The following is a 27,000-nucleotide window of genomic DNA, read 5'->3' on the forward strand; positions in this document are numbered from 1 at the left end:
AGGTCTTGCTCACATTGGCTACGGAGAGCGTCATCAAAGAGTTGTCCAGAACAGCTGGTGCTCTCGTGCATGCTTCAGTGTTGCTTGCCTCGAAGCGAGCATAAAAGGCTTTTAGCCCGTATAGGCAGCTCGCGGCTGGGTTTCCCTTTGTAGTCCGTAGTAGTTTGCAAGCCCTGCCACATCCGACGATCATCAGAGCCGGTGTAGTAGAATTCAATCTTAGTCCTGTATTGATGTTTTGCGTTTGATGGTTCGTCTGAGGGCATAGTGGGATTTCTTAAGTGTCCGGATTACTTTCCCGCTCCTTGAAAGCGGCAGCTCCAGCTTTTAGCTTGGTGCGGATGTTGCCTGTAATCCATGGCTTCTGGTTGGGATATGTATGTACGGTCACTGTGGGGACGACGTCGCTGATGCACTTATTGATGAAGCCGGCAACTGAGGTGGTATACTCCTCAATGCCATTGGATGAATCCCGGAACATATTCCAGTCTGTGCTAGCAAAACAGTGCTGTAGCATAGTATCTGCATCATCTGAACACTTCCATATTGTGCAAGTCACTGGTACTTCCTGCTTTGATTTTTAGCTTGTAAGCAGGAATCAGGAGGATAGAATTATGGTCAGATTTTCCAAATGGAAGTAGAGGGAGAGCTTTGTACGCGTCTCTGTGTGCGGAGTAAAGGTGGTCTACAGTTTTTTTTTGCACGTGTCACATGCTGGTAGAAATGAGGTAAAGCGGATTAAAAACCCCGGCCACTAAGAGCGCTGCTTCTGGATGAGCATTTTCTTGTTTGCTTATGGCCTTATACAGCTCGTTGAGTGCGGTCTTAGTGCCCGCGTCGGTCTGTGGTGGCAAATAGATGACTACGAAAAATATAGACAAACTCTCTTGCTAGATAGTGTGGTCTACAGCTTATCATGAGGTACTCTACCTCAGGTGAGCAATACCTCAAGACTACCTTAATATTATACATCGCGCACCAGCTGTTATTGACAAATAGGCACACACCCCCACCCCTCGTCTTACTGGACGTAGCTGTTCTGTCCTGCCAATTTCACGGAAAACCCAGCCAACTTTATATTATCTTAATGTTGTCATTCAGCCACGACTCAGTGAAACATAACAGTTTTTAATATCCCGTTGGTAGGATAGTCTCGAACGGAGCTCATCCAGTTTATTCTCCAGAGATTGCACTTTGGCCAATAGAACGGATGGTAGAGGCGGGTACCCACTCGCCAACAAATTCTCACAAGGCACCCTGATCGCCACCCCCTGTATTTCCTTATATTTTCATGTGAATGATGGGGATTTGGGCCTTTTCTGGGAGCAGCATTAATCTTTGTCCAGTTCGAGGTGAGTAATCGCTGTTCTGATATCCAGAATCTCTTTTCGGTCATAAGAGACGGTATCATCAACATTGTTTACAAAATAACTTACAAACAATGCGAAAAAGCACACAAAATAGCACAAATCAATTCCCATATTATTGGTCACATACACATATTTAGCGGGTGTAGCGAAATGCTTGTGTTTCTAGCTCCAACAGTGCAGTAGTATCTAACTATTCACAACAATACACCAATCTAAAATTAAAAGAATGGAATTAAGGAAAAATAAATATTAGGATGAGCAATGGCGTAGTGGCATTGACTAAAATACAGTAGAATAGAATACAGTATATGCATATGAGATGAGTAAAGCAGTATGTAAACATTTTTAAAGTGACTAGTGTTTCATTATTAAAGTGCCAGTGATTCCATGTTAATGTATATAGGGCAGCAGCCTCTAAGGTGCAGGGTTGAGTAACCAGGTGGTAGCCGGCTAGTAATGGTTAGGAGCCCGTAGGACGGCAGCCATCCCTTCTGGCACCATACAGTATAGGAGCTCAGGAGCGGAACAGATGTTGGTGTAGTTGTGCCAAAATATCTGTGAATGAGTCTGTGGCTACAGGTTCTGGGCCTGAACATGTAGTCTGAGCAGTAGCTGTAGGCAGGCATGTCTTCTTGACCTCAGATCCCGATGGAACCTGAGCAGGGCATTTTCTGGTGGTTTTATCATGGAAATATGGTGAGTCACCAGGAGGTTTAGTTGACTCTGGGCAGCAAACATTCAGCGCCTCGTTAACCAGTAAACCACCAGGGTAACCATCAACCCCCTTCATCTCTCTCTCTCTCTCTCTCTCTTTTCCTCTCTCTCCCTTCCAGTAACTGAGGGCTTAAACTTAACTGTTGCCATGATGTAGCGTGTCTGATGTTCAATGGTTTCTCGGGAATGGTCAACAAATCTTGAGCGAATAGCTTCCCTATTGAACGTCATGATATTATTTTGTGTTTATATCCCATTTGGGGGCTTATGAACAACAGTGGCTTGTACTGTATGTATTGTGTGATAATTAGTTGTGTTTTCTGAACTTTCTGTGGCACACAGTAGTCTTGTTAACCCGACCCTACATTAGGTAGCAGCAGTGACTTAAAGTTCCCAGAACATTCATTAGGTTGCGGCAAATGTTTTCATGATACAAAAACTGTCCAGTTGTGCTGATGATTATACATGTTTGTATAAAACAATACAGTCTTCGTTCACAGTCGCTGCTGTCCTTGTTTGTTCCAAAGGCTAGAACTGAGATGGGGAAACAATCTTTTTCCGTTAATGCCCCTTCATCCTGGAACGTGCTTCCAAAGATTTTAAAGTTAGGGGACTTAGTGTCCTTGCCTGTTTTTAAGACTCTGATTTTTAAGACTCTGGTCGACAACACTGTTTGTGATAACTGCAGTTGTTTCTAATCTTCAATTGTATCTGTAACTTGTGACACTTTGTCTTTTGTGTGTATTTATCTGTAATATTTTGCCTTCTTGCCAGGTCGCCGTCGCAAAATAGGTTTTTATCCTCAATGGGTTTTACCTGGTTAAATTAAGGTTAAATAAATAATGATGTTGCAATAATGTTCCTAAAACACATTAATATATTCTTTAGCAGGATACCTAATGAGAACTTTTGGGGTATGTTCTTTGGTGGTTGTTACAGATGTTGTGCACAACATTTTTGTGAATGTTACGAAATATTCCAATAATTAATATAAAATAAAATAAATAAACAAATTGCTATCAAAAACATTCTTTGAATGTTTTTGGGATGTTATCATCTTAATGTTAGATAAAACCCTAACTAGAACTTAATATGAATCTTAGCTAATGTTTTGGAATTGTTCCCAGTTCGCTGGCTAGGGTCTGGTTTCAATGATCGACTCTTTTGGCAACCTCAATAAGAAAATCTGAGGTGGGTCCTCTTCAGACATACAACTCTACCAACAAATCATGAGGGAGACATGCAAGAAAAAAGTTTGCAGGCAAAAAAAAGGTAATTGCTGAAAACTATCCACCTGCGAAATGTACTCATTCAAAATAACCTCAGTGATCTCCATCTTGCTAGTTACTATTTTGCATTTTATTCAAGCGGATAAGGTAGTGACATAGTTCCTTAATGCCAAACTGAAATACTATTACGTACAGTAAGCCGGAACATTTGACAATTGTGGGAGGCAACTTGGATGTCTAGAAACATTAGGCACACAGGGGTGTTGGTTAAACCAAAACATGAAAATGTTTTGTGCATGGGTTGCCTATTTTCAAGCAGACATGCATACTTTATATACCACTGGTTTGGTATGGTTTTCCTATACAGTAGCTAGAAAGTGCAGCCTATGTACTATTTAGTAAGTTACTCAGGAATTTTTATGAGAGTTCATCTTATCCATCTCTGTGTGTAATGGGCTTATATATTTGCACTGGCCCAGAGTTGAGCTCCCACTGAGCACCCAGTCATATCCCACTCAAATTATATTCACACTGTCTGAGTCCTATGACTTACTATAATGCCCGCCTACCTCGCACCTCACGTCAAAATCATTGTAAAGTAACTTCATTGTAGACACTTTAGGATGATTTAGACATGAAGCAAAAAAATGCTAATATCAGGCAAAAGTTATCATTTGGAGATGCTGTAGTCACCAGGTTAACAAAACCAAAGCATGAATTGCTGTCTTACCTAACCTTGCTGGCAGGGTAAGGAAACCAAAATGTAATTTTGGAACTTGGATTAACTATCCCTTTCATTGCTGTACATCCATTGACAGATTTTTGGTTGATATTTTGTATGATTTAAACATCCAAAGACGTTGATATTTGGTCTGGTCCCGGCCGGCCTTGATTTGTCCCCAAAATAGACATCTATGATTGGTTCAGATTTGGTAGGGTCTGGATCGGCCTTGATTTGGCCTAAAAATAGATGTCTATGATTGGCTCAGATTTGGTCCAGACATGCCCATAAATCTATGTCTGTGGAAGTTCAAATCAAGGCCATGGCGAACCAACCAATTTTGTCATTGTTTGGGGGTGGAGCTCATTACAATAATACCCAGTGTGTTTTGCAAGTGTTCATTTTTACATTCACATTTTGGGCCTTTAGTGAATGCTCTTATCCAGAGTGATTTACAGTCAGTGAATTCAACTAAAGTAAATAAACAACCACATATGTGACATGCTTCAATATTATCAGTCGCATTGACCTCAACATACATGTTGAGCTCTATACATTTGTTAAAAGAGGAGATGCTAAGCTTCAAAACAATGTATAACTTCTGTATCAACTCTCCAAATTTAGCTCAGTATATAGCTACTTAAAATGGAGGTTTCAAGATTTATTAGTTGCATGTATGGCATACACATGGTATAAACCGTGCAACAAAATGCCGACTTGCAGATTCATTCTCAACAATGCAACAACAATAATAAAAGATAAGAATACGAACCAAGTAAATGGCTCAGAAGAAGGTAATACATTTTTTAGCATAAGTATAATATAGGAAGGCTTAGCCCCCTCAGTTGAAACTTGTGCCCCCTCAGTTTTAGATTAATGTTTTATACAAAAATAGCAAAAAAGTTCAAAATGATTGAGTGACAGGTTGGCACAAAATATGTATCTCCGCTGCACTGTGTCAGCAAAATTGACAAAGCATGCCACATTGTGTGTAGGGGGCATCTTGTAAGCCACTGGGGCACAGAGTTTCCGTTAGCCGTTAATTGCCAGCTCTTGGCAGACAAAATAAATGAAAAGCTGATAAATAAAATTGTAACCGGGAAAAAATGTCCGGGGCTGCACTGCTGCTAAAGAGGGAGAGAGGGGTGAGAGAGGAGTCTTGGCCTAGGCCAGGAGTTCCCAAACTTTTTTCCCCGGGGCCCCCAAATCATGGGCTCGAGCCATCAACTGAAAAACTTAATGGCACCAGTGTCTGGAGCCCTGCTACAAGGGGAATGTCCTCCATATGGAAAAGTTGTAATATTGTAGTGGTAAAGAGGAGAAGAATGTTGGTTTGCTTTAGTGTGTGGGTATTGTCCTTTGTGCTGATACAGTGCAGCGGAGATTGGCGTGAAATCTGTATCCTCAAAAGCTCTGAGTCTCGGCATTTAAACTTTGTTTATTGTGATATAGCGTGATATAAGCGTAGTTCAATATAATTCCAATGCAAGAACCCTCTCAGATTTCAACTGCCCCCTTTATCCTGGCGCCAGGCCTGAGGTGGTCAGTCCAGTTCATTGTTTAGCAGTCTGATGGCTTGTAGATAGAAACTGTCTCTGAGCATGTTGGTATCAGACGTCATGCTCCAATACTGTCTGGCTGATGGTAAGAGGGTGAACAGCTTGTGGCTGGGGTGTGTGGGGTCCTTGATGATGCTGTGGGCCTTCCTTAGGCACCGTTTCAAGTAAATGTCCTGGATGGGTGGGAGCATGGTCCCAGTGATGTACCGGGCCATCTTCAGCACCCGCTGGAGGGCCTTGCGGTCGTGGACGGAGCAATTTCCATACCAGGCCTGGATGCAACCGGTCAGGACGTTCTCAGTATTTGGAGAGGAGCCCGGAAGTTTGTTGTCACTTTTCAGCGTGGCACTGTATGCATTCTGCACGTCGCAACACAAAATGCCTTTTATGCTCGCTTTGAGGCAAGCGAGCATGAATGTGATAATGCTCTCGGTAGCCGATGTGAGCAAGACCTTTTAAACAGGTCAACATTCACAAAGCCTCGTGGTGAGACGGATACCAGGATGTGCAATCAAAGCATGTGCGGACCAGCTGGCGTCTTCACTGACATTTTCAACCTCTCCCTGACCAAGTCTGTAATACCTACATGTTTCAAGCAGACCACCATAGTGCCTGTGCCCAAGGAAGCGAAGGTAACCTGCTAAATGATTACCGCCCCATAGCATTCACGTTGGTAGCCATGAAGTGGTTTGAAAGGCTGGTCATGGCTCACATCAACAGCATCCTCCCGGATACCCTACATCTACTCAAATTTGCATACCACCCCAACATATCCACAGATGACGCAATCTCAATTGCACTCCACACTGCCCTTTCCCACCTGGACAAAAGGAACACCTATGTGAGAATGCTGTTTGTTGACTACAGCTCAGCGTTCAACACCATATTGCCCACAAAGCTCATCACTAAGCTAAGGACCCTGGGACTAAACACTTCCCTCTGTAACTGGATCCTGGACTTCCTGACGGGCCGCCCCCAGGTGGTAAGGGTATGCAACAACTCGTCTGCCACACTGATTCTCAACATTTACATTTACGTCATTTAGCAGACGCTCTTATCCAGAGCGACTTACAAATTGGTGCATTCATAAGATATCCAGTGGAACAACCACTTTACAATAGTACATCTATATCTTTTTTTTGGGGGGGGGGGTTAGAAGGATTACTATATCTTATCCCAGGTATTCCTTAAAGAGGTGGGGTTTCAGGTGTCTACGGAAGGTGGTGATTGACTCCGCTGTCCTGGCGTCGTGAGGGAGCTTGTTCCACCATTGGGGTGCCAGAGCAGCGAACAGTTTTGACTGGGCTGAGTGGGAACTGTGCTTCCGCAGAGGTAGGGGGGCCAGCAGGCCAGAGGTGGATGAACGCAGTGCCCTTGTTTGGGTGTAGGGCCTGATCAGAGCCTGAAGGTACGGAGGTGCCGTTCCCCTCACAGCTCCGTAGGCAAGCACCATGGTCTTGTAGCAGATGTGAGCTTCAACTGGAAGCCAGTGGAGTGTGCGGAGGAGCGGGGTGACGTGAGAGAACTTGGGAAGGTTGAACACCAGACGGGCTGCGGCGTTCTGGATGAGTTGTAGGGTTTAATGGCACAGGCAGGGAGCCCTGCCAACAGGGAGTTGCAGTAATCCAGACGGGAGATGACAAGTGCCTGGATTAGGACCTGCGCCGCTTCCTGTGTAAGGCAGGGTCATACTCTGCGAATGTTGTATAGCATGAACCTACAGGATCGGGTCACCGCCTTGATGTTAGCGGAGAACGACAGGGTGTTGTCCAGGGTCACGCCGAGGCTCTTAGCACTCTGGGAGGAGGACACAATGGAGTTGTCCACCGTGATGGCGAGATCATGGAAAGGGCAGTCCTTCCCCGGGAGGAAGAGCAGCTCCGTCTTGCCGAGGTTCAGCTTGAGGTGGTGATCCGTCATCCACACTGATATGTCTGCCAGACATGCAGAGATGCGATTCGCTACCTGGTTATCAGAAGGGGGAAAGGAGAAGATTAATTGTGTGTCGTCTGTGTAGCAATGATAGGAGAGACCATGTGAGGATATGATAGAGCCAAGTGACTTGGTGTATAGCGAGAATAGGAGAGGGCCTAGAACTGAGCCCTGGGGGACACCAGTGGTGAGAGCACGTGGTGCGGAGGCGGATTCTCGCCACGCTACCTGGTAGGAGCGACCTGTCAGTTAGGACGCAATCCAAGAGTGAGCCGCACCGGAGATACCCAACTCGGAGATGGTGGAGAGGAGGATCTGATGGTTCACAGTATCAAAGGCAGCAGATAGGTCTAGAAGGATGAGAGCAGAGGAGAGAGAGTTAGCTTTAGCAGTGCAGAGAGCCTCAACACTGGGGCCCCTCAGGGGTGTGTATGTAGTCCCCTCCTGTACTCCCTGTTCACCCACGACTGCAAGGCCAAACACAACTCCAACTCCATCATTAAGTTTGCAGACGACACAACAGTGGTAGGCCTGATCACAGACAACAATGAGATAGCTTATAGGGAGGAGGTCAGAGAATTGGCAGTGTGGTGCCAGGACAACAATCTCTCCCTCAATGTGAGCAAGACAAAGGAGCTTATTGTGGACTATAGGAAAAGACGGGCCGAACAGTCCCCCATTATTAATATCTATGGGGCTGTAGTGGAGCGGGTCGAGAGTTTCAAGTTCCTTGGCGTCCACATCACCAACGAACTATCATGGTCCAAACACACCAAGACAGTCGTGAAGAGGGCACAACAAAACCTTTTCCCCCTCAGGAGACTGAAAAGATTTGGCGTAGGTCCCCAGATCTTCAAAAAGTTATTCAGCTGCAACATCAAGAGCGTCCTGACCAGTTGCATCACCGCCTTGTATGGCAACTGCTCGGCATCTGACCATATGGCGCTACAGAGTGTAGTGCCTATGGCCCAGTACATCACAGGGCCAAGCTTCCTGCCGTTCAGGACCTATATAATAGGCGGTGACAGAGGAAAGCCCTTAAAAATGTCAGAGACTCCAGTCACCAAAGTCATAGACTTTTTTTCTCTGCTACAGCACTGCAAGTGGTACCGGAGCGCCAAGTCTAGGACCAAAAGGCTCCAATTAATCAAATGGCCACCAGCACTATTTACATTGACCGTCCCCCCCCCATTTTGTTTTGTACACTGCTGCTACTCGCTGTTCATTATCTATGCATAGTCACTTCACCCCTACCTACATGTACAAATTACCTAAACTAACCTGTACCTCCGCACATTGACTCGGTACCAGTACCCCCTGTATGTAGCATCGTTGTTGTTATAATATTTTATTTTGTTTATTTGGTAAATATTTTCTTAACTCTTCTTGAACTGCACTGTTGGTTAAGGGCTTGTATAAGTAAGCATTTCACAGTAAGGTCTACACTTGTTGTATTAAAACCTTATATGACAAATAAGGTTTGATTTGATTAGTTCCAGATCAAGCAACCATGCGACAACAATGCCCCTACGGCTGTGCAAGGAATGATATGGCACGTTCCAATTTTCATGTAGCTCACAAGTACGTTAAATGTCGGAGCTCACTATTAGGAGCCACCTGTGTTGTGATACCTAGTCAGTTGTCCAACTGAATGTATTCAACTGAAATGTGTCTTCTTCATTTAACCCAGGACATTGCAACACTGCACTACGCTCCAAATCTTGCGTTTCCGTGAAGCTTGTAGCAACCTCCTAGTCTGCTTTACTCCTAGTCTGCCACAGGTATTTCAGTGCCCAGTTCTTCCTCCCACTTTGCCTTAATAGTAACCTCGTCCCCAGGCTCGAATTGTTGGCGCATAGAGCCTGGTAACAGTGTGGGACTGTTTGAAATTTAGGGGGTGTGGATTTACTGAGTGACATGCTAATCAATTCAAATTCTGAGCGAATCACACTATGAGGCATAACTCTAAATTGAGTCGACAGTGGTATTAGATGGGACTGTGAAAATGCGAATCGTCAATAAAAATAAATGTTCTATTACATTAACCATATTATTTTTGGGAAGCACAATTAATTCTGAGCTCAGTATATATCGTGTATATGTGAAAAAAAATTCTAAGATGCGTGCTTTCAGATATTTCAAACATGTTGCTTGTGCTTTGAAGTCCACAATGTAGGGGGAGGTTCTAAGGGACATGCTAGATGGTGATACACAGAGGTCAGACAATTAAAACCAGCGGTTGTTTCGTCTGCTCATGCCATAGGCTTTCAGTCAAGTTCCATTGTGAGGCGCTGTGAAACCAGACGGTTTGACAGAGAGAGACGGCTGGTGGACAAGATTACACAGTATGTGGGTTTTCGTGTGAACATTACAAACAGCACAAAAAATCCATCCCCTCCTATATGTAGGTGGCAGAATAGATTGAGACATTAGCCAATTAAAACCAGCAGTTTTTGCCGCTTCTGCGATAGGCTTTCATTCAACTTGATTTAAGTTCCATTCTGAGGCCAAAAACAGCTGCCAGAAACCAGACGGTTCGATAGAGAGAGAGCCGGCTGGTGGATGAGATTACCATAAGAGCATTTGTGGACGGAGGGGTTGACAGCTTGCAATGTGTCGTGTAAGCAGGATATCAATTTGTCTGATCCTGAACACAGTTTAATGAACCCTTCAAACATAGAAAGCCTGGCATTCTCTTATTTGCACATTTCTCAAAAATATATATGAAAGTTGTACTTTTCTCTCAGTTGTTCAAAAGGAGGCAAATGCCCCCTCTAGGTATAGAACCTGTGTGGAAAATAGTAGGGGTTCCCAGCAGAGTCATCTTTTCAACATCCATTAACTGAACGTGACTTCAACATCAGACAAAGACGTCTTTTCAATTTCATTCTGCTCACTGGGTAGTGTCACTTAGCAGGCAGCTCTCTGCAGTGTGTTGAGAGGAGACCCCACACACAGGTGCAGATGCACAGAATATGTAACTGGGCTGAGTACAGTCAACTTCACACTGTCTCTCTCATTTATTATCAATGCAGAATGGCTGCAGTTAGTCCAGGGACGATGTCTCTCTGGAGCTCGATTGTCTTTGACAGTTGTTCTGAAGTAACCCAACAGTCGCACTGTTCTGTCTGTGTGTGTGTGTGTGTGTAGCTAGTATTGTGTTAATCATAGTAAGGAGGGACAGCCAACAAGATTAAGAACTGCTGATACATTGTTAGCCCTCATTCGCGCATGCGCGCACACCACACACACACACAGTACACTTGGGTCTATATAGACTCTCATTGACTGTGATTTGTAGTGGATTCAACGTTATTCATGAAAATGATAATGACTTTAATCAACAATACTGAGTAAGTTCATGTTTAAGTTTTTATTCAGCACCCTTCAACACTTTTTTCAACACTTTTATAAGCCATGAAATGCATGTTCTCCCTACTTCCACTCACGCTACAACCAGCACTGAGTATAGCAAAGTGATCTGATAAGCTTGCGTTGTTATTTGTTATTATTAGCGGCTTGTGTCTTTTTTAATATCAAGACCTCATCCCTCCCTGCCCTCAGTCTGACAATCAGATGCAGGCCATCAGCCCCCCCCCCCCCCCAAAAGCAAATTATTATGCTCACTCTGCTGTGCCTCACAAATAATACAACAGATACAATCGATTACCGGCGTGATCATATACCTAAACATTTTTTTTACATAATTTCAAAATGGTCAGAGAAGAACAGGGCATTTCAAGCATAGCAAATATTTAGTGATAATGTATTGGGCCTATAATCTACTGCACAAACCTCATTTGTTACAAAACTGTTTTTAATTGGTTATTGAGTACATTGACATGCACAGTACTAATTCTATGTTAACTGATTATGGCAGTAGGCAGATTTTGCGATAGTCATGTAAACATCTTACTCTGCTTATCTTAATCGGTTGTAAAAAATCGAAGTAAGCATATGCTGATTAAAACACCTGGGTTTCTGAGCAATCTTTCTAATCATTAGCACATATAAACACCTTAATCGGCATTCCAGCGGTGTATTTGATCTGGGCATGTGCTAGCACCAAGCAAGCGAGCCTCCCTTTTTAGCGTGAGTGAAGTGAGTTCGGAACAACTGAATGTATGCATTTTAGAGGTAATTTTCACATACAAACTTTATATGTCCAAACTCAGAATCAAATATGCTTACCAAAAATAACATGGTCGCAGTGGTGGAACGTTTATTTTGATTGGTGATTTTCTTCATTTATCAGAGTGCCATCAGGTAACCTGATTTCAGATGTGTCCATGTAAACACGATTATTAGGGAAATCGTTCTTCTTGCAAAGCATGTAAACGTTTTAATCAAACTATTATATTAATCTGATTATCCACATAAATTGCATTATTGTGTGAATGTAACGGTACTCAATATAGCATAGGTTTACGGTTATTAAGTTATGTTTTTTTAATTAAGTCGGGCTCTTGAGTGGTGCAGCGGTCTAAAGCACTGCATCTCAGTGCAAGATGTGTCACTACAGACCTTGGTTTGATTCCAAGCTGTATCACATCGGGCCATGATTGATTGGGAATCCCATAGGGCGGGGCACAATTGGCCCATCGTTGTCCGGGTTTGGCCGGGTAGGCCGTCATTGTAAATAATAATTTGTTCTTAACTGACTTGCCTAGTTAAATAAAATGTATTATTACTTTTTTTAACAATCTGTGCAGCTTGCATTTGTACTTATCTTTTAGGGGTAAATCAGCTTTAATATTGCCGATAGATTGTGGGTTCTATCAATGCATAATTTATAATCCCCGATATATACAGTGCATTCGGAAAGTATTTTGAACCCTTGACTTTTTGCACATTTTGTTACATTACAGCCTTATTCTAAAATGGATTAAATTGTTTGTTCCCTCGTCAATCTACAAACAATACCCCATAATGACAAAGCAGGTTTTTATACATGTTTTCACATTTATATAAAAAAAAACTGAAATATCACATTTACAGGCACAGCTATTTTTAGGTCTCTCCAGAGACGTTCGATAGGGTTCAAGTTAAGGCTCTGGCTGAGCCGCTCAAGGACATTGAGTTGTCCCGAAGCCACTCCTGCGTTGTCTTGGTTGTGTGCTTAGGGTCGTTGTCCTTCACCCCAGTCTGAGGTCCTGAGGTCTCTGGTGCAGGTTTTCATCAAGGATCTCTCTGTGCGTTTCTCCGTTCATCTTTCCTTCGATCCATACTAGTCTCCCAGTCCCTGCCACTGAATAACATCCCCACGGCATGATGCTGCCACCACCATGCTTCACCGTAGGGATGGTGCCAAGTTTCCTCCAGATATGACGGTTGCCATTCAGGCCAAAGTGTTCAATCTTGGTTTCATCAGACCAGAGAATGTTGTTTCTGAGTCCTTTAGGTGCCTTTTGGCAAACTCCAAGCGGGCTGTCATGTACCTTATACTGAGGAGTGGCTTCCGTCTGTCCACTCTACCATAAAGGCCTGATTGGTGGAATGCTGCAGAGATGGTTGTCCTTCTGGAAAGTTATCCCATCTCTACAGAGGAACTCTGGAGCTCTGTCAGAGTGACCATCGGGTTCTTGGTCACCTCCCTGACCAAGGTCCTCTCCCCCGATTGTTCAGTTTGGGCGACCTCATTGCTTGGTGTTTGATCTGACATGCACTGTCAACTCTTGGACCTTATATAGACAGGTGTGTGTCTTTCCAAATCATGTCCAGTCAATTGAATTTACCACAGGTGGACTCCAATCAAGTTGTAGAAACATCTCAAGGATGATCAATGGAAACAGGATGCACATGAGCTGAATTTGGAGTCTCATAGCAGTGGGTCTGAATACTTATGTAAATATGGTATTTATGTTTAATACATTTGCAAACCTTTCTAAAAACTTGTTTTCGCATTGTCATTGTGGGTTATTGTGTGTAGATTGAGTACAAAAAATCTCATTTAATCCATTTTAGAATAAGGTTGTAACGTAACAAAATGTGGAAAAAGTAAAGGTCTCACTACTTTCCAAATGCAATTTTTTTTTAAATATATCTTCCTCCACCCAAAAATACAACATGCCTTGAAAGGCACAGGGACGAAGCCCAAAACAAACACATATACACAAACATAAGAGCGAGGAAAAACCTCTAAATACACGGGAGGAAACCCGTAATAACGAGTACACAATACATGCAGCACAAAAGCCGAAGCAACAAAGCATAGGTGCTCACAAGACCAACGGACATGGGAACAATAACCGACCAGATAATGGTGAATAGAGGGTACATATATACAATTACTAATCAGAGGAATGGGAACCTGGTGTGTGTAATGAAACAGTTCAGTGATGCCTAGAGGCTGGTGGCGTAGACCTCCGGAGCTAGTACACGGAATGAGCAGCAGTACTGGGATAATCTGTGACATTACCCCTGCCGCGCTGCACTAGCAGCGGGACTACAAGGATGGGCCAGTTGCAGCTGCCGAAGTTACGTTGGCGTCGGACGGGCCAGTTGCAGCTGCCGAAGATGCGGCGGCATCGGACGGACCAGTTGCAGCGGCGTCGGACAGGCCAGTTGCAGCTGCTGAAGTTGCGGCATCAGACGGACCAGTTGCGGCATCGTCGGACGGGCCAGTTGCGGCAGTGTTGGACAGGCCAGTTGCAGCTGCCGAAGTTGCGGTGGAAGAGGCGACTCCGGGATGTTGGCCTTCTAGGCAGAGTTCCTCTGTTCAGTGTCTGTGTTCTTTTGCCCATCTTAATCTTTTATTCTTATAGGCCAGTCTGAGAAATGGCTTTTTCTCTGCAACTCTGCCTAGAAGGCCAGCATCCCAGAGTCACCTCTTCGCTGTTGATGTTGAGACTGGTGTTTTGAAGGGTACTATTTAATGAAGCTCCCAGTTGAGGACTTGTGAGGCGTCAGTTTCTCAAACTAGACACTCTAATGTACTTGTCCTCTTGCTCAGTTGTGCACCGGGGTCTCCCACTCCACTTTCTATATTGGTTAGAGCCAGTTTGTGCTGTTCTGTGAAGGGATTAGTACACAGAGTTGTACGTTTCTTGGCAATTTCTTGCATGGAATAGCCTTCATTTCTCATAACAAGAATAGACTGACGAGTTTCAGAAGAAAGTTATTTGTTTCTGGCCATTTTGAGCCTGTAATCGAACCCGCTAATGCTACAGAGACTCAACTAGTCTAAAGAAGGCAAGTTTTATTGCTTCTTTAATCAGAACAGTTTTCAGCTATGCTAACATAATTGTAAAATTATTTTCTAATGATCAATTAGCCTTTTAAAATGATAAACTTGGATTAACTTACACAACGTGCCATTGGAACACAGCAGTGATGGTTGCTGATAATGGGCCTCTGTATGCCTATGTAGATATTCTATTAAAAATCAGCCGTTTCCAGCTACAATATGAATTTACAACATTAGCACTGTATTTCGGATCAATTTTATGTTATTTGAATGGACAAAAAATTTGCTTTTCTTTCAAAAACAAGGACATTTCTAAGTGACCCCAAACTTTTGAATGGTAGTGTAAGTCTGCGGCAATTTAGTACATGGAAACCTTTCTGCCCGTTAAAATTGCAAATGCAAACAACAACCACAGAGGGACATTTTTATTCCTTGCCGACAAAATACACCCTCACACTCACTTATTGATATACATGGGGGTACACATATGTTTTTAAGGCAATGATGGCTTATATAAAATAAGAGTCTGTTGTGCTGTGCTATGCTGTCTGTCTGTCTGGCTGTGTTGTAGGGACCTCTACTGGTCTATATTAAACGCCTCTCTTTTTCAGGGTGCGAGAGGGCCCGACGGTCCAACGGGGAAGCTGGGGTTAGTGGGCATGAAGGTAAGACTCCTGCTTGGGTCAAAGGTCACAGCCCTGCAGGGTGTAAGGGACTTCAGCTGTATAACGCACACCCCCCAAAAAGACCAAGGTGCAGATACACATGGGGCCCACATAAAAAACACTACAGTTTACTGTAGATTACTATAGTATTTACTATAGAATTATATAGTAAACTGTTGTAAACTATAGTATACTGTAGAATCCTATAATCCACACTGGAGTATTCCTTGATTGTGTAGTGCTTTCTTAATAATTTTGTAGTATACTGTAGAATACTACACTGAGTATACAAAACATGAACACCTGCTCTTTCCTTGACATAGACTGACCAGGTAAATCTAGGTGAATGCTATGATCCCCTATTGATGAATAGGGGATCATAGCACTTAAATCCACTTAAATCCACTTTAATCAGTGTAGATGAGACAAGAGGAGGAGACAGGTTAAAAAACCCTTTGTCTATGCCCTGTTAAAAGGAAGTTTATTCTGAAGTGTCTGTCCTACAGTATATCTGAATGGTATAACAAAGATCAGGAAACATATTTATTTATTTTTTACCCCTTTTTGTGGGACTAAACAGTGTTCAGATACTGTATACTTTCATTCCTTTTTTCAACTGGTACCGGGGGACCATCATACGAGTCTTGTGAGGCCTGTGGGCATCCTACAGCAAAACAACTGATTTGTACATGTTTGTGAAAGTCTCACCCTTCTATGGAGGGGTCATGTAGCCCAGACTGTTTGGACGTTACAGACAGAAGTTGGCAGATCGACTGTACCGACTGCAGATGAGTCCCAAGACGCTTGTGGGGGTCGTAGAGCAAAACTGTAGAGCAAAACTGATAAAACCATAGTCATCTTTCCATAGCGGGGTCATAATAGTAGGCTACAGATGATTTTGTGAAAAATATGATCTCTAAACTGACAGATTTTTATGGAGACTTTTTTTTATTATGGAGTATTTCTGTGGGTATTTACTATAGTGTTTTTACGGACAAGACTGTAGTATACTATAGTATTATTGTGGACATGACGGTAGTAACACCTGTCGACTAGGGTTAGCTAAAATGGAACAACTGCCAGACTTTGCCAGTTACTGTTTAATGTGGGGAACACCTCAACCAGAATATAAAACACAGGTTCATGACAGGCCACCTATTGAGATGGGTCAACAGTTCTGAGCAATGCAACGTACCAGAAAACACCTTAGCAAAAACACTACAGTAAATACTACAGTATACGAGTCATGTCCACAAAAACACTACAGTGAATACTACATTAAACTCTGCAAAAACACTACAGTGAATACTAGTGTAAAGTCTGCAAAAACACTACAGTGAATACTAGTGTAAAGTCTGCAAAAACACTACAGTGAATACTACACTATACTAGTCATGTCTGCAAAAACACTACAGTAAATACTACTAGTCATGTCCTCAAAAATACTTAAATGAATACTATAGTATACTAGTCATGTCCGCAAAAACACTACGGTGAATACTACAGTAAAGTCTGCAAAAACACTACAGTGTATACTACAGTATGGTGGTCATGTCCACAAAACACTACAGTAAATACTACAGTATACTAGTCATGTCCGCCATCCATATATCTGCTGTCTGCTTTCCTGATGTTTGTCTCTTGGTCTGTCTTTTTTTCTGCCTCTTTCTCCTTTTTCCTCTCACTCAAACACGCGCGCGCACACACACACACACACACACACACACACACACACACTTCTGTCACACTATTCATATATTCATACTTTCCCTCCTTATCCCTCCTCATCATCCCTTTCTCTCCACAGGGCCCTGATGGTCTTCCAGGAAAAATGGGTTCTTCGGGAGATGAGGTAAAATGATGCTGAAGTTTCCTATCACTGTCATATTTCACCCCTGGTTATGTTACACTGGATAGCCCAGCCCCTTAGCCCTAACTGATTTACTGACAGGCACGCCACTTGAGACAGGCAGCTTTTTTACAGTTTCTTGTTCTTATGAGCTTGTAGGTACACTGTAATTCATGGATTTACTGTGTGTAGCAATTTCTTCAAGCATATACTGCTTTACCTTGTAAGGAGAGGACTCACCTTATCCACTGTCAATATGTTGCACTCACACAGCAGTGTTGCAACAAATATGCTAATTTGTATTTCAGTTGTAGCTGTGTGTTTATTATATGATGGTCAGTCTTTTCTTAGCCTGTGTTTGGTAGCACATTTGGTGTACATTAGGTCAGCTATCTCGTATAGTTCTGATCTTATTTTTCCTGCTTTTTTGTGCTCTCTCCACAGGGGAAAATTGGAGAGCTGGGAGAAGCTGGACCTCGAGGGTTTCCCGTAAGTTCTATGTGATTCTCATCCACTTTCTGAGTCCAGTATGGGCTAACATACACTACAGCCATATACATACAGTGAGACTAGACAAGGCAGCGCTGCTTTTAATTTGCTCAGGTGCTTCAAATCCTGCATGTTTTCAACTGGCCAGGGCTTGGTGACTCTAACCTCACATAATATTCAACCTAAAATCTATGTCAGGTTTATACTGATGTTGTTTTGAAATTAAAATTGTTTACATGTGTGAATCTCCTGCACTTGACCTTGGTCACACCCTTTCTCCGCTTGGCCTGATGAAGGATTGTGAGAGTTGACCGGGAGTTGACCGGGATGTACTGTAGGCGCGACATTGAACACCATCCCAACCGTGAAGCACGGGGTGGCAGCATCATGTTGTGGATGTGCTATGCTGCAGGAAGGACTGGTGCACTTCACAAAATAGATGGCGTCATGAGGAAGTAAAATGATGTGGATATATTGAAGCAGCATCTCAAGACATCAGTCAGGAAATAAAAACTTGGTCGCAAATGGGTCTTCCAAATGGACAATGACCCCAAGCATACTTCCAAAGTTGTGGCAAAATGGTTTAACCTCTCTGGGGTAGGGGGCAGTATTTTGAAGTTTGGATGACAAACGTGCCCAAAGTAAACTGCCTGTTACTCAGGCCCAGTTGCTAGGATATGCATACAATAGTAGATTTGGATAGAAAACATTCTAAAGTTTCCAAACTGTTAAAATAATGTTTGTGAGTATAACAGAACTCATATGGCAGGTTGAAAACCTGAGAAAAATCCAACCAGGAAGTGGGAATTCTGAGGTTTGTAGTTTTCAAGTGAATGCCTATCAAATATCCAGTGTCTGTGGGGTCAGATTGCACTTCCTAAGGCTTCCACTAGATGTCAACAGTCTTTAGAAGTTGTTTCAAGCTTCTATTGTGAAAGGGGAGTGAATAAGACCACTCTAAGCAAGTTTCTAAAACTGTTAAAATAATGTCTGTGAGTATAACAGAACTGATATGGCAGGCAAAAACCAGAGGACAACCCATCCCCCCCAACAACAAAAAAATCTGCCTACCACTGTTTCCAATGGCTGTCATGTTTAATATGAGGTGAAACCCTCCCAGAGTGCAGTTCCTAGGGTTTCCACTAGATGTCAACAGTCTTTAGAAAGAGTTTCAGGCTTGTTTTTTGGAAAAATGAGCTAGAATTTGTAGTTTTTATAAGTGGCTCCCATTTTGGCTGTAGTGTTTTCATGCGCGTGGATGAGAGCATGTTCTTTGTTGTTTATCTCCGGTAAAGACTAACGATTCTCCATCTTAAATTTTATAATTTATTTACGTATTAGGGTACCTGATGTTTGATTATAAACGTTGTTTGACTTGTTTTGAAGAACTTTATTGGTAACGTTTAGGATTCATTTTGTATGCATTTTGAAGGAGGGAAACCGGTGGATTATTGACTGAAGTGCGCCAGCTTAACCTGTTGTGGTATAGGGGGCAGTATTTTCATGGCCGGATAAAAAATGTACCCGATCTAATCTGGTTACTACTCCTGCCCAGAAACGAAAATATGCATATAATTAGTAGATTTGGATAGAAGACACTCTAAAGTTTCTAAAACTGTTTGAATGGTGTCTGTGAGTATAACAGAAATCATATGGCAGGCTAAAACCTGAGAAGATTCCATGCAGGAAGTTCCCTGTCTGACAATTTGTTGTCCTTCTGTTGCATCTCTATCAACATTACAGCATCTGTGCTGTAACGTGACACTTTCTAAGGCTTCCATTGGCTCTCTAAAGCCGCCAGAAAGGGGAATGGGGTGTCTGCTGTCTCTGGGCAAAGTACAGCAGCAGAGTTTGTAAGTGGTCAGCCTGGGGACAGTGAGACTGGAGATGCGTGTTCACGAGACTTCTCAATTTTTTTCTTTCAGTCTTTGAATGAATACAACGTTGCCCGGTTGGAATATTATCGCTATTTTACGAGAAAAGTAGCATAAAAATTGATTTTAAACAGCGTTTGACATGCTTCTAAGTACAGTAATGGAATATTTTGATTTTTTCGGTCACAAAATGCGCTCGCGCGTTACCCTTCGGATAGTGACCTGAACGCACGAACAAAACGGCGGTATTTGGATATAACTATGGATTATCTGGAAGCAAAACAACATTTGTTGTTGAAGTAGAAGTCCTGGGAGTGCATTCTGACGAAGAACAGCAAAGGTAATCCAATTTTTCTAATTGTAATTCTGAGTTTAGTTTGTCCCAAACTTGGTGGGTGTCAAATTAGCTAGCCGTGATGGCCGAGCTATGTACTCAGAATATTGCAAAATGTGCTTTCGCCGAAAAGCTATTTTAAAATCGGACATAGCGATTGCATAAAGGAGTTCTGTATCTATCATTCTTAAAATAATTGTTATGTATTTTGTCAACGTTTATCGTGAGTAATTTAGTAAATTCACCGGAAGTTTTCGGTGGGTATGCTAGTTCTGAACATCACATGCTAATGTAAAAAGCTGTTTTTTGATTTAAATATGAACTTGATTGAACATGCATGTATTGTATAACATAATGTCCTAGGAGTGTCATCTGATGAAGATCATCAAAGGTTAGTGCTGCATTTAGCTGTGTTTTGGGTATTTGTGATGCATGCTAGTTGCTTGGAAATGGCTGTGTGGTTTTTTGTGTCTATGTACTCTACTAACATAATCTAATGTTTTGCTTTCGCTGTAAAGCCTTTTGGAAATCGGACAATGTGGTTCGATTCAGGAGAAGTGTATCTATAAAATGGAGTAAAATAGTCCTATGTTTGAGAACTTTGAATTATGACATTTTGTGGTTTTAAATTTGGCGCTCTGATTTGTCACTGGCTGTTGAATAGTGTTGGACGATTTCGTCCCACCTCCCCTAGAGAGGTTAACTGAGTTTTTGGGGACATAAAGAAGGACTTTATCGAACAAAAGGACCATTTGTGATGTAGCTGGGACCTTTTGTAGTGCCAACAGAAGAAGATCTTCAAAGGTAAGGTATTTATTTTATTTTATAGCTATTTCTGACTTTCGTGGCGCACCTGCCTGGTTGAAAAAGGTTTTAATGCTTTTGTGTGCTTCCGCACAAGCCTTTTTGAAATCTGACAAAGCGGCTAGATTAACAAGAAGTTAAGCTTTATTTTGATGTATGACACTTGTATTTTCATGAATATTAAATATGACTATGTCTGTAATTTGAATTTTTCGCTCTGCAATTTCACCGGATGATGGCCAGGTGGGGACACTACCGTCCCACCTGCCCGTAAGAAGTTAAAGACCACAAGGTCAAGGTATTGGAGTGGCCATCACAAAGCCCTGACCTCAATCCTATAGAAAATTTGTGGGCAGAAGTGAAAAAGCGTGTGCGAGCAAGGAGCCCTACAAACCTGACTCAGTTACACCAGCTCTGTCAGGGGGAATGGGCCAAAATTCACCCAACTTATTGTGGGAAGCTTGTGGAAGGCTACCCGAAATGTTTCACCCAAGTTAAACAATTTAAAGGCAATGCTACCAAATACTAATTGAGTGTATGTAAACTTCTGACCCACTGGGAATGTGATGGAAGTAATAAAAGCTGAAATAAATCATTCTCTCTACTATTATTCTGACATTTCACATTCTTAAAATAAAGCAGTGATCCTAACTGACCTAAGACAGGGAATTTTAACTAGGATTAAATGTCTGGAATTAAGAGAAACTGAGTTTAAATGTATTTGGCTATGGTGTATGTACATTTCCGACTTCAACTGTATCTATCACCTATTTTTGAATCCTATTGTGAAAGTGTATTATTGTAGCGTCACCATTTTCATTGCAAAAGAAATCCAAATACAAACATGAATTATTATTATGTTGGGTTCCTACTGACCAGAAAAAGGATGTTATGAACAAAAAAAAATCTCAATGACATGTGGTGCTCAAATAAATGTTTAAATTAAATACAGGCAGGCACCACATTACTATCGACAAAACAGCTCACTCAATCAAGCCTGATGGTCTTGATTGAGTGAGTGAAACTTGTTTTCATGTATTAAGAAAAGCTTGAAAAGTTAGTGGAATAAGATAATGTCTTAGTGTTTTGTCAAGAATCCAGTACTTTACCTTGTATGTTGTATATATCACATCATATTGGGAGCTGAGAAGGTTTGAATCTTAAGCAACCTGCCTACACATAATTTAAAGTACAATACCAACACAGCTACTGTAGTAGGTCAAAGCTGCGTGCTGGAAAACCTTGGTAGAGCATGGGTGGAGTAAGCATTTTTGTGCTATTTCTTTATTTTTCAGCTTCAGACTAATGCCTACTTTTCACTTAGAATGTCATTTTTTGTTTTTAATAGTACTGCTTTTGGTCAGAGCTTTGTCTTATCTTATGACTGTCTGAAAGTGGGGATTTAACCCATCATTAACTGCCCACATGTTGAGTGTTGTTCTGCTTCCCCCTCGGTGCATGTGTGTGCGTGTATCTGTACTCTGCACTCATTAGCTGTTATATCAACAGGGTATTCAAGGACCCTCTGGACCTCCAGGAGACCAAGGAATAGCAGGCGAGCCAGTAAGTCCCTCTCTCCATCTCCCCTTCTCCTTCTACTGTCTTACTCTTCTACTTTCTCCATCACCTTTCTCTCCATCTCCTCTCTCTCTATTTATACTCTTTCTATTTCTCCTCTCTCATCACTCCTCTCCTTTCTCTCTCCACCTCCCCCTCTCCTTCTACTGTCCCTCTCTCCTACTCTCTCCATCACATTTCTCTCCATCTCCTCTCTCTCTATTTAAACTCTTACTATTTCTCCTCTCTCCATCGCTCCTCTCTTTTCTCTCACCATCTCCTCTCTCTCCATCTTCTCCCTTTTCTCTCTCCATTATATTTTCTCCCTATTTATCTCCTCAACCCCATCTCCACCTCCTTCTCTTCATATGCCTCTCCTCTCTCCCTCTCCATCCTCAATACATTTCCTCCACTTCTCTTTCACATTCTCATCTGTCTGCATATCATTGTCTCGCCAACACCACCCTCTCTCTCTCTTTTGCTCTTACTCGGTTAATAAGCACTAAATCCATCATACTTAACAGAGTTCTCTCTCTGTATCCCTGAACAAGCCAGTTTACTCAGGGAGAGTGGCAGCTAGTTTATAAGAGATATATGAATGTCTACTTAAGATGTACAATTCCGGTTAAAAGTTTTACAACACCTACTCATTCAAGGTTTTTCCTTTACTTTGACTATTTTCTAAATAGTCAAAAACTATGAAATAACACATATGGAATCATGTAGTAACCATAAAAGTGGTAAACAAATCAAAATATATATTTTATATTTGAGATTCTTCAAAGTAGCCACCCTTGCCTTGATGACAGATTTGCACACTCTTGACATTCTCTAAACCAGCTTCATAAGGTAGTCACCTGGAATTAACAGGTGTGCCTTGTTAAAAGTTAATTTGTGGAATTTATATTATTTTTAATGCGTTTGAGCCAATCAGTTGTGTTATGACAAGGTAGGGGTGGTATACAGAAGACAGCCATATTTGGTAAAAGACCAAGAACATAATATGACAAGAACAGCTCAAATAAGCAAAGAGAAACGAAAGTCCATCATTACTTTATGACATGAAGGTCAGTCAATCCGGAAAATGCCAAGAACTGTTAAAGTGTCTTTAATTGCAGTCGCAAAAACCATCAAGCCCTATGATGAAACTGTCTCTCATGAGTACCGCTACAGGAAAGGAAGACCCAGAATTACCTCTGCTGCAGAGGATAAGTTCATTAGAGTTAACTGCACCTCAGATTGCAACCCAAATAAATGCTTCACAGAGTTCAAGTAACAGACACAACTTAACATCAACTGTTCAGAAGAGACTGTGTGAATCAGGCCTTCATAGTTGAATTGCTGCAAAAAAACACTACTAAAGGACACCAATACGAAGAAGAGACTTGCTTTGGCCTAGAAACATGGGCAATGGACATTAGACTGGTGGAAATATGTATTTTGGTCTGATGAGTCCAAATATGACATGCTTTGTTCCAATCTTGTCTTTGTGAGACACAGATTAGGTGAACAGATGATCTCTGCATGTGTGATTCCCACCGTGAAGCATGGAGGAGGATGTGTGATGCTGTGGGGGTCCTTTGCTGGTGACACTGTCTGTGATCTATTTAGAATTCAAGGCACACTTAACCAACATGGCTACCACAGCATTCTGCAGCGATACGCCATCCCATCTGGTTTGCGCTTAGTGGTACTATCATTTGTTATTTCAGGTTGTGTAAGGGCTATTTGACCAAGAAGGAGAGTGATGTAGTGCTGCATCCATTCACCCGACCTCAACTCAATTGAGATGGTTTGGGATTGGAGTTGGACCGCAGAGTGAAGGAAAAGCAGCCAACAAGTGTTCAGCATATGTGGGAACTCCTTCGAGGTTGTTGGAAAGCATTCCAGGTGAAGCTGGTTGAAAGAATGCCAAGCATGAGCACAGCTGTCAAGGCAAAGGGTGGATACTTTGAAGAATCTCAAATATAAACTATATTTTGATTTGTTTAACACTTTTGTGGTTACTACATGTGTAGTTTTGATGTCTTCACTATTATTCTACAATGTAGAAAATAGAAAAAATTAAGAAAAATCCTTGAATAATTTTCTGTGTCCAAACGTTTGACTGTTACTGTAGGTTAAGCATGTGGAGTAATGAGTAGGATCCTGTATTTTCACATGCAAAGGTGATTGCTTTTGATAAAAATGGCTTTATCTATCTTCCCAATGAAAACTAGTTGGAAAATGTGAATATATATTTATGAAAAGAGAAATTGGACTTTGCGGTATGTTTCTGAACGATGCACCATGTTGACTTGTTGATAACATGACCGAGCTACGCAGATTACTGTTTGATTTGAGTAGGACGTTCCTCCTGCACCGCTTTTGCCTGTTCACGTCATGGGCCATAGACCGGTGCACCACGGCTCCGGTTAATAGAACTTCCTCACTGTTTTGGTGGAACTATAGACATTGAATAGTTGAATAGTTCAGAGACATCATCTTCCATTGGACCTTTAGCTTTTTGTTGGATTATTGCCTTTACTTTTTGAAATTTGTAGGATTAAGTTTTTGTTGGCTTTTTTTGAGAGGGTTTTTCCTTTTGTAGTACAAACATTTCTTTGGACTTGGACTTCCATTCAATGACTTAGACTCAACCAGAGGTTCTGTTAGGACTAAGTTTTAAATTGTGACTTTTGGCTCTGAAACAACAATTAATTTGATGTTGTTTATTGAATAATTTTTTTGTTGTTTATGCTGAACCACATATAATTTTTCCTATCAATACACTATTGCATTGAACATGTCCTCCTAAACATGACCCGCCAAACCACGCTCCTTAACACCCGCCCACTTAACCTGGAAACCAGCTGAACCAATATGTTGGAGGAAACACTGTTCAACTGACGACCGAAGTCAGCCTGCAGGCGCCGGCCCGCCACAAGGAGTTGTTAGAGGGCGATGAGCCAAGTAAAGCCCCTCCGGCCAAACCCTCCCCTAATCCGGACGACGGTGGGCAAATTGTGCACCGCACTATGGGACTCCTGGTCATGGCCAGTTGTGACACAGTCTGGGACAAACTAGGGTCTGTAGTGACGCCTCAAGCACGGCGATGCAGTGCCTTAGATCGCTGCGCTTCTTGGTAGGCCCCCAATCTCTTATTTCTGACAAGGTTGTGTGGTTTATGGAAGCTGGCGTCGCTGGTCCGTGTAACACTTATCAATCTAATGATCTAATACACTTGTTTAAATTGAACAACAGAATAATAACCTAAACTAATCTTAGGTGACATTCATTTACAAAGGACCACATTCATTTAACAATTTGGACGATCAGGGTCTCTCCCTGCGCATTGTGTAGTAGGGTCCACTTGAACCACGTATATAGAAATCACCCAGTTTTCCTAACCGCACCAATATTTAAACTTTCCTTTTTCAAATGACCCAAGGTAGATTTGAACATTAAAAACTATATCAAAATTAAATTGTACCTGGTAGAAAATAGGCAGAATAACTAGCAACATTTTTCCAACATTATGAAAGTGATTTAATAATTTTGTAATTGTGAGAAAATAAAAGCAAAGCGGTAGCTAGCTCCTGCAAAAATTCTATGCAAGGACGTCGATCGCCAGTGCAGTGACTTGATCAGCTGCTTAGCTAACTGTTGTAGCTAGCTTGCTTACTGACATAGATGTTAGCTAGCTAGCTCTACCTTTACTGATATAAAAAGCTTGCTTAGCCTAATTAAATTACCCTGAATTTGTCGAATTGCAGCCCCAAAATTAAGAGGGACTGTTATCAGTCCGTAGATCTATTTTTACATTATGCTCCATTCGGCTCTAAAAGCCTACGGAGTACCCTGGGATTCCCTTATTGCCACCCATCCCCTGGTTTAGACTCTTTTGAATACTCCCAAATCTGATGGTCTGGTCTCCACCCTCTACTCCAAACTTAACTTAACCAACAAGAGTTCACCTGCGGTCACTTCCATCTGGATTGGAGAACTCCTAGGTTTGGAGAACAGTTGAACGGGTATGGAACAATGTTTTCTCATCATCAAAAAAACATATCTCTCCAGTTAATTAATTTGAAATGTTTTCACAAATTGTATTATGCATCATATCGCCTCTTCCAGATGAAATTCTCTGATGATAATCTGTACAACGGTTGCACTCTTGGTTTAGTCAGGACTAGGGTTGAATGGCGGGAACCCGGTTAGTGAGATTTATTGCCCAAAACCACTCCCTTTTCCGGGATAAATAGCTGCGAAAAAACAGTACATTGTAATAAATTATTTATATGAATGGCATGGAATGAAATGGAACTGTTAAATTATATGTGATGTCTAAATCTGTCTAAAGCTTCTCTACGGCCTCTGCATGATGAATCATCAATGCTCAGAGTGTGGACAGACAGCCCATCTCAGTATGGAGCGCAGTTCACAACACATGTACTCTAGACCCATCATGGTAACTTTTTTTCTTGTGACAGGTTGGCCTGCATTTGCTGTAGCATATAAAGTAATGTACATTAATATAAAGACTGAATGCCCGTCTAATTTACTCATCTCCAGCTTGCTTTCGGGGGTCACCTTATTTTATTTTTTTAATTGCAGGTACAGAGTTTTAAAACAGCCTATCACTCGAATATTGTTGCTTTAAATCAGTGCACACGTGAGCACTCTCTTGGAGTCTTTCTCTCTTGTCATCAACTCCATTCAAATTGCATCCAAAATA

General features: G+C 42.0%; 1 protein-coding gene across 1 annotated transcript in view; it reads left to right on the forward strand.

Annotated features, from left to right (window-relative positions):
- Positions 1 to 27,000, forward strand: part of col27a1a (collagen, type XXVII, alpha 1a) — a 292,078-nt gene that overhangs the window by 176,210 nt on the left and 88,868 nt on the right. The window contains exons 29-32 of the mRNA XM_029708455.1: positions 15,323 to 15,376; positions 17,184 to 17,228; positions 17,670 to 17,714; positions 22,236 to 22,289. Coding sequence (XP_029564315.1) covers positions 15,323 to 15,376; positions 17,184 to 17,228; positions 17,670 to 17,714; positions 22,236 to 22,289 — 198 coding nt within the window. The remainder of the gene's footprint in view (positions 1 to 15,322; positions 15,377 to 17,183; positions 17,229 to 17,669; positions 17,715 to 22,235; positions 22,290 to 27,000) is intronic.

Source organism: Salmo trutta, chromosome 23 (assembly GCF_901001165.1).
Source record: "Salmo trutta chromosome 23, fSalTru1.1, whole genome shotgun sequence".
NCBI classification, from domain to species: domain Eukaryota; kingdom Metazoa; phylum Chordata; class Actinopteri; order Salmoniformes; family Salmonidae; genus Salmo; species Salmo trutta.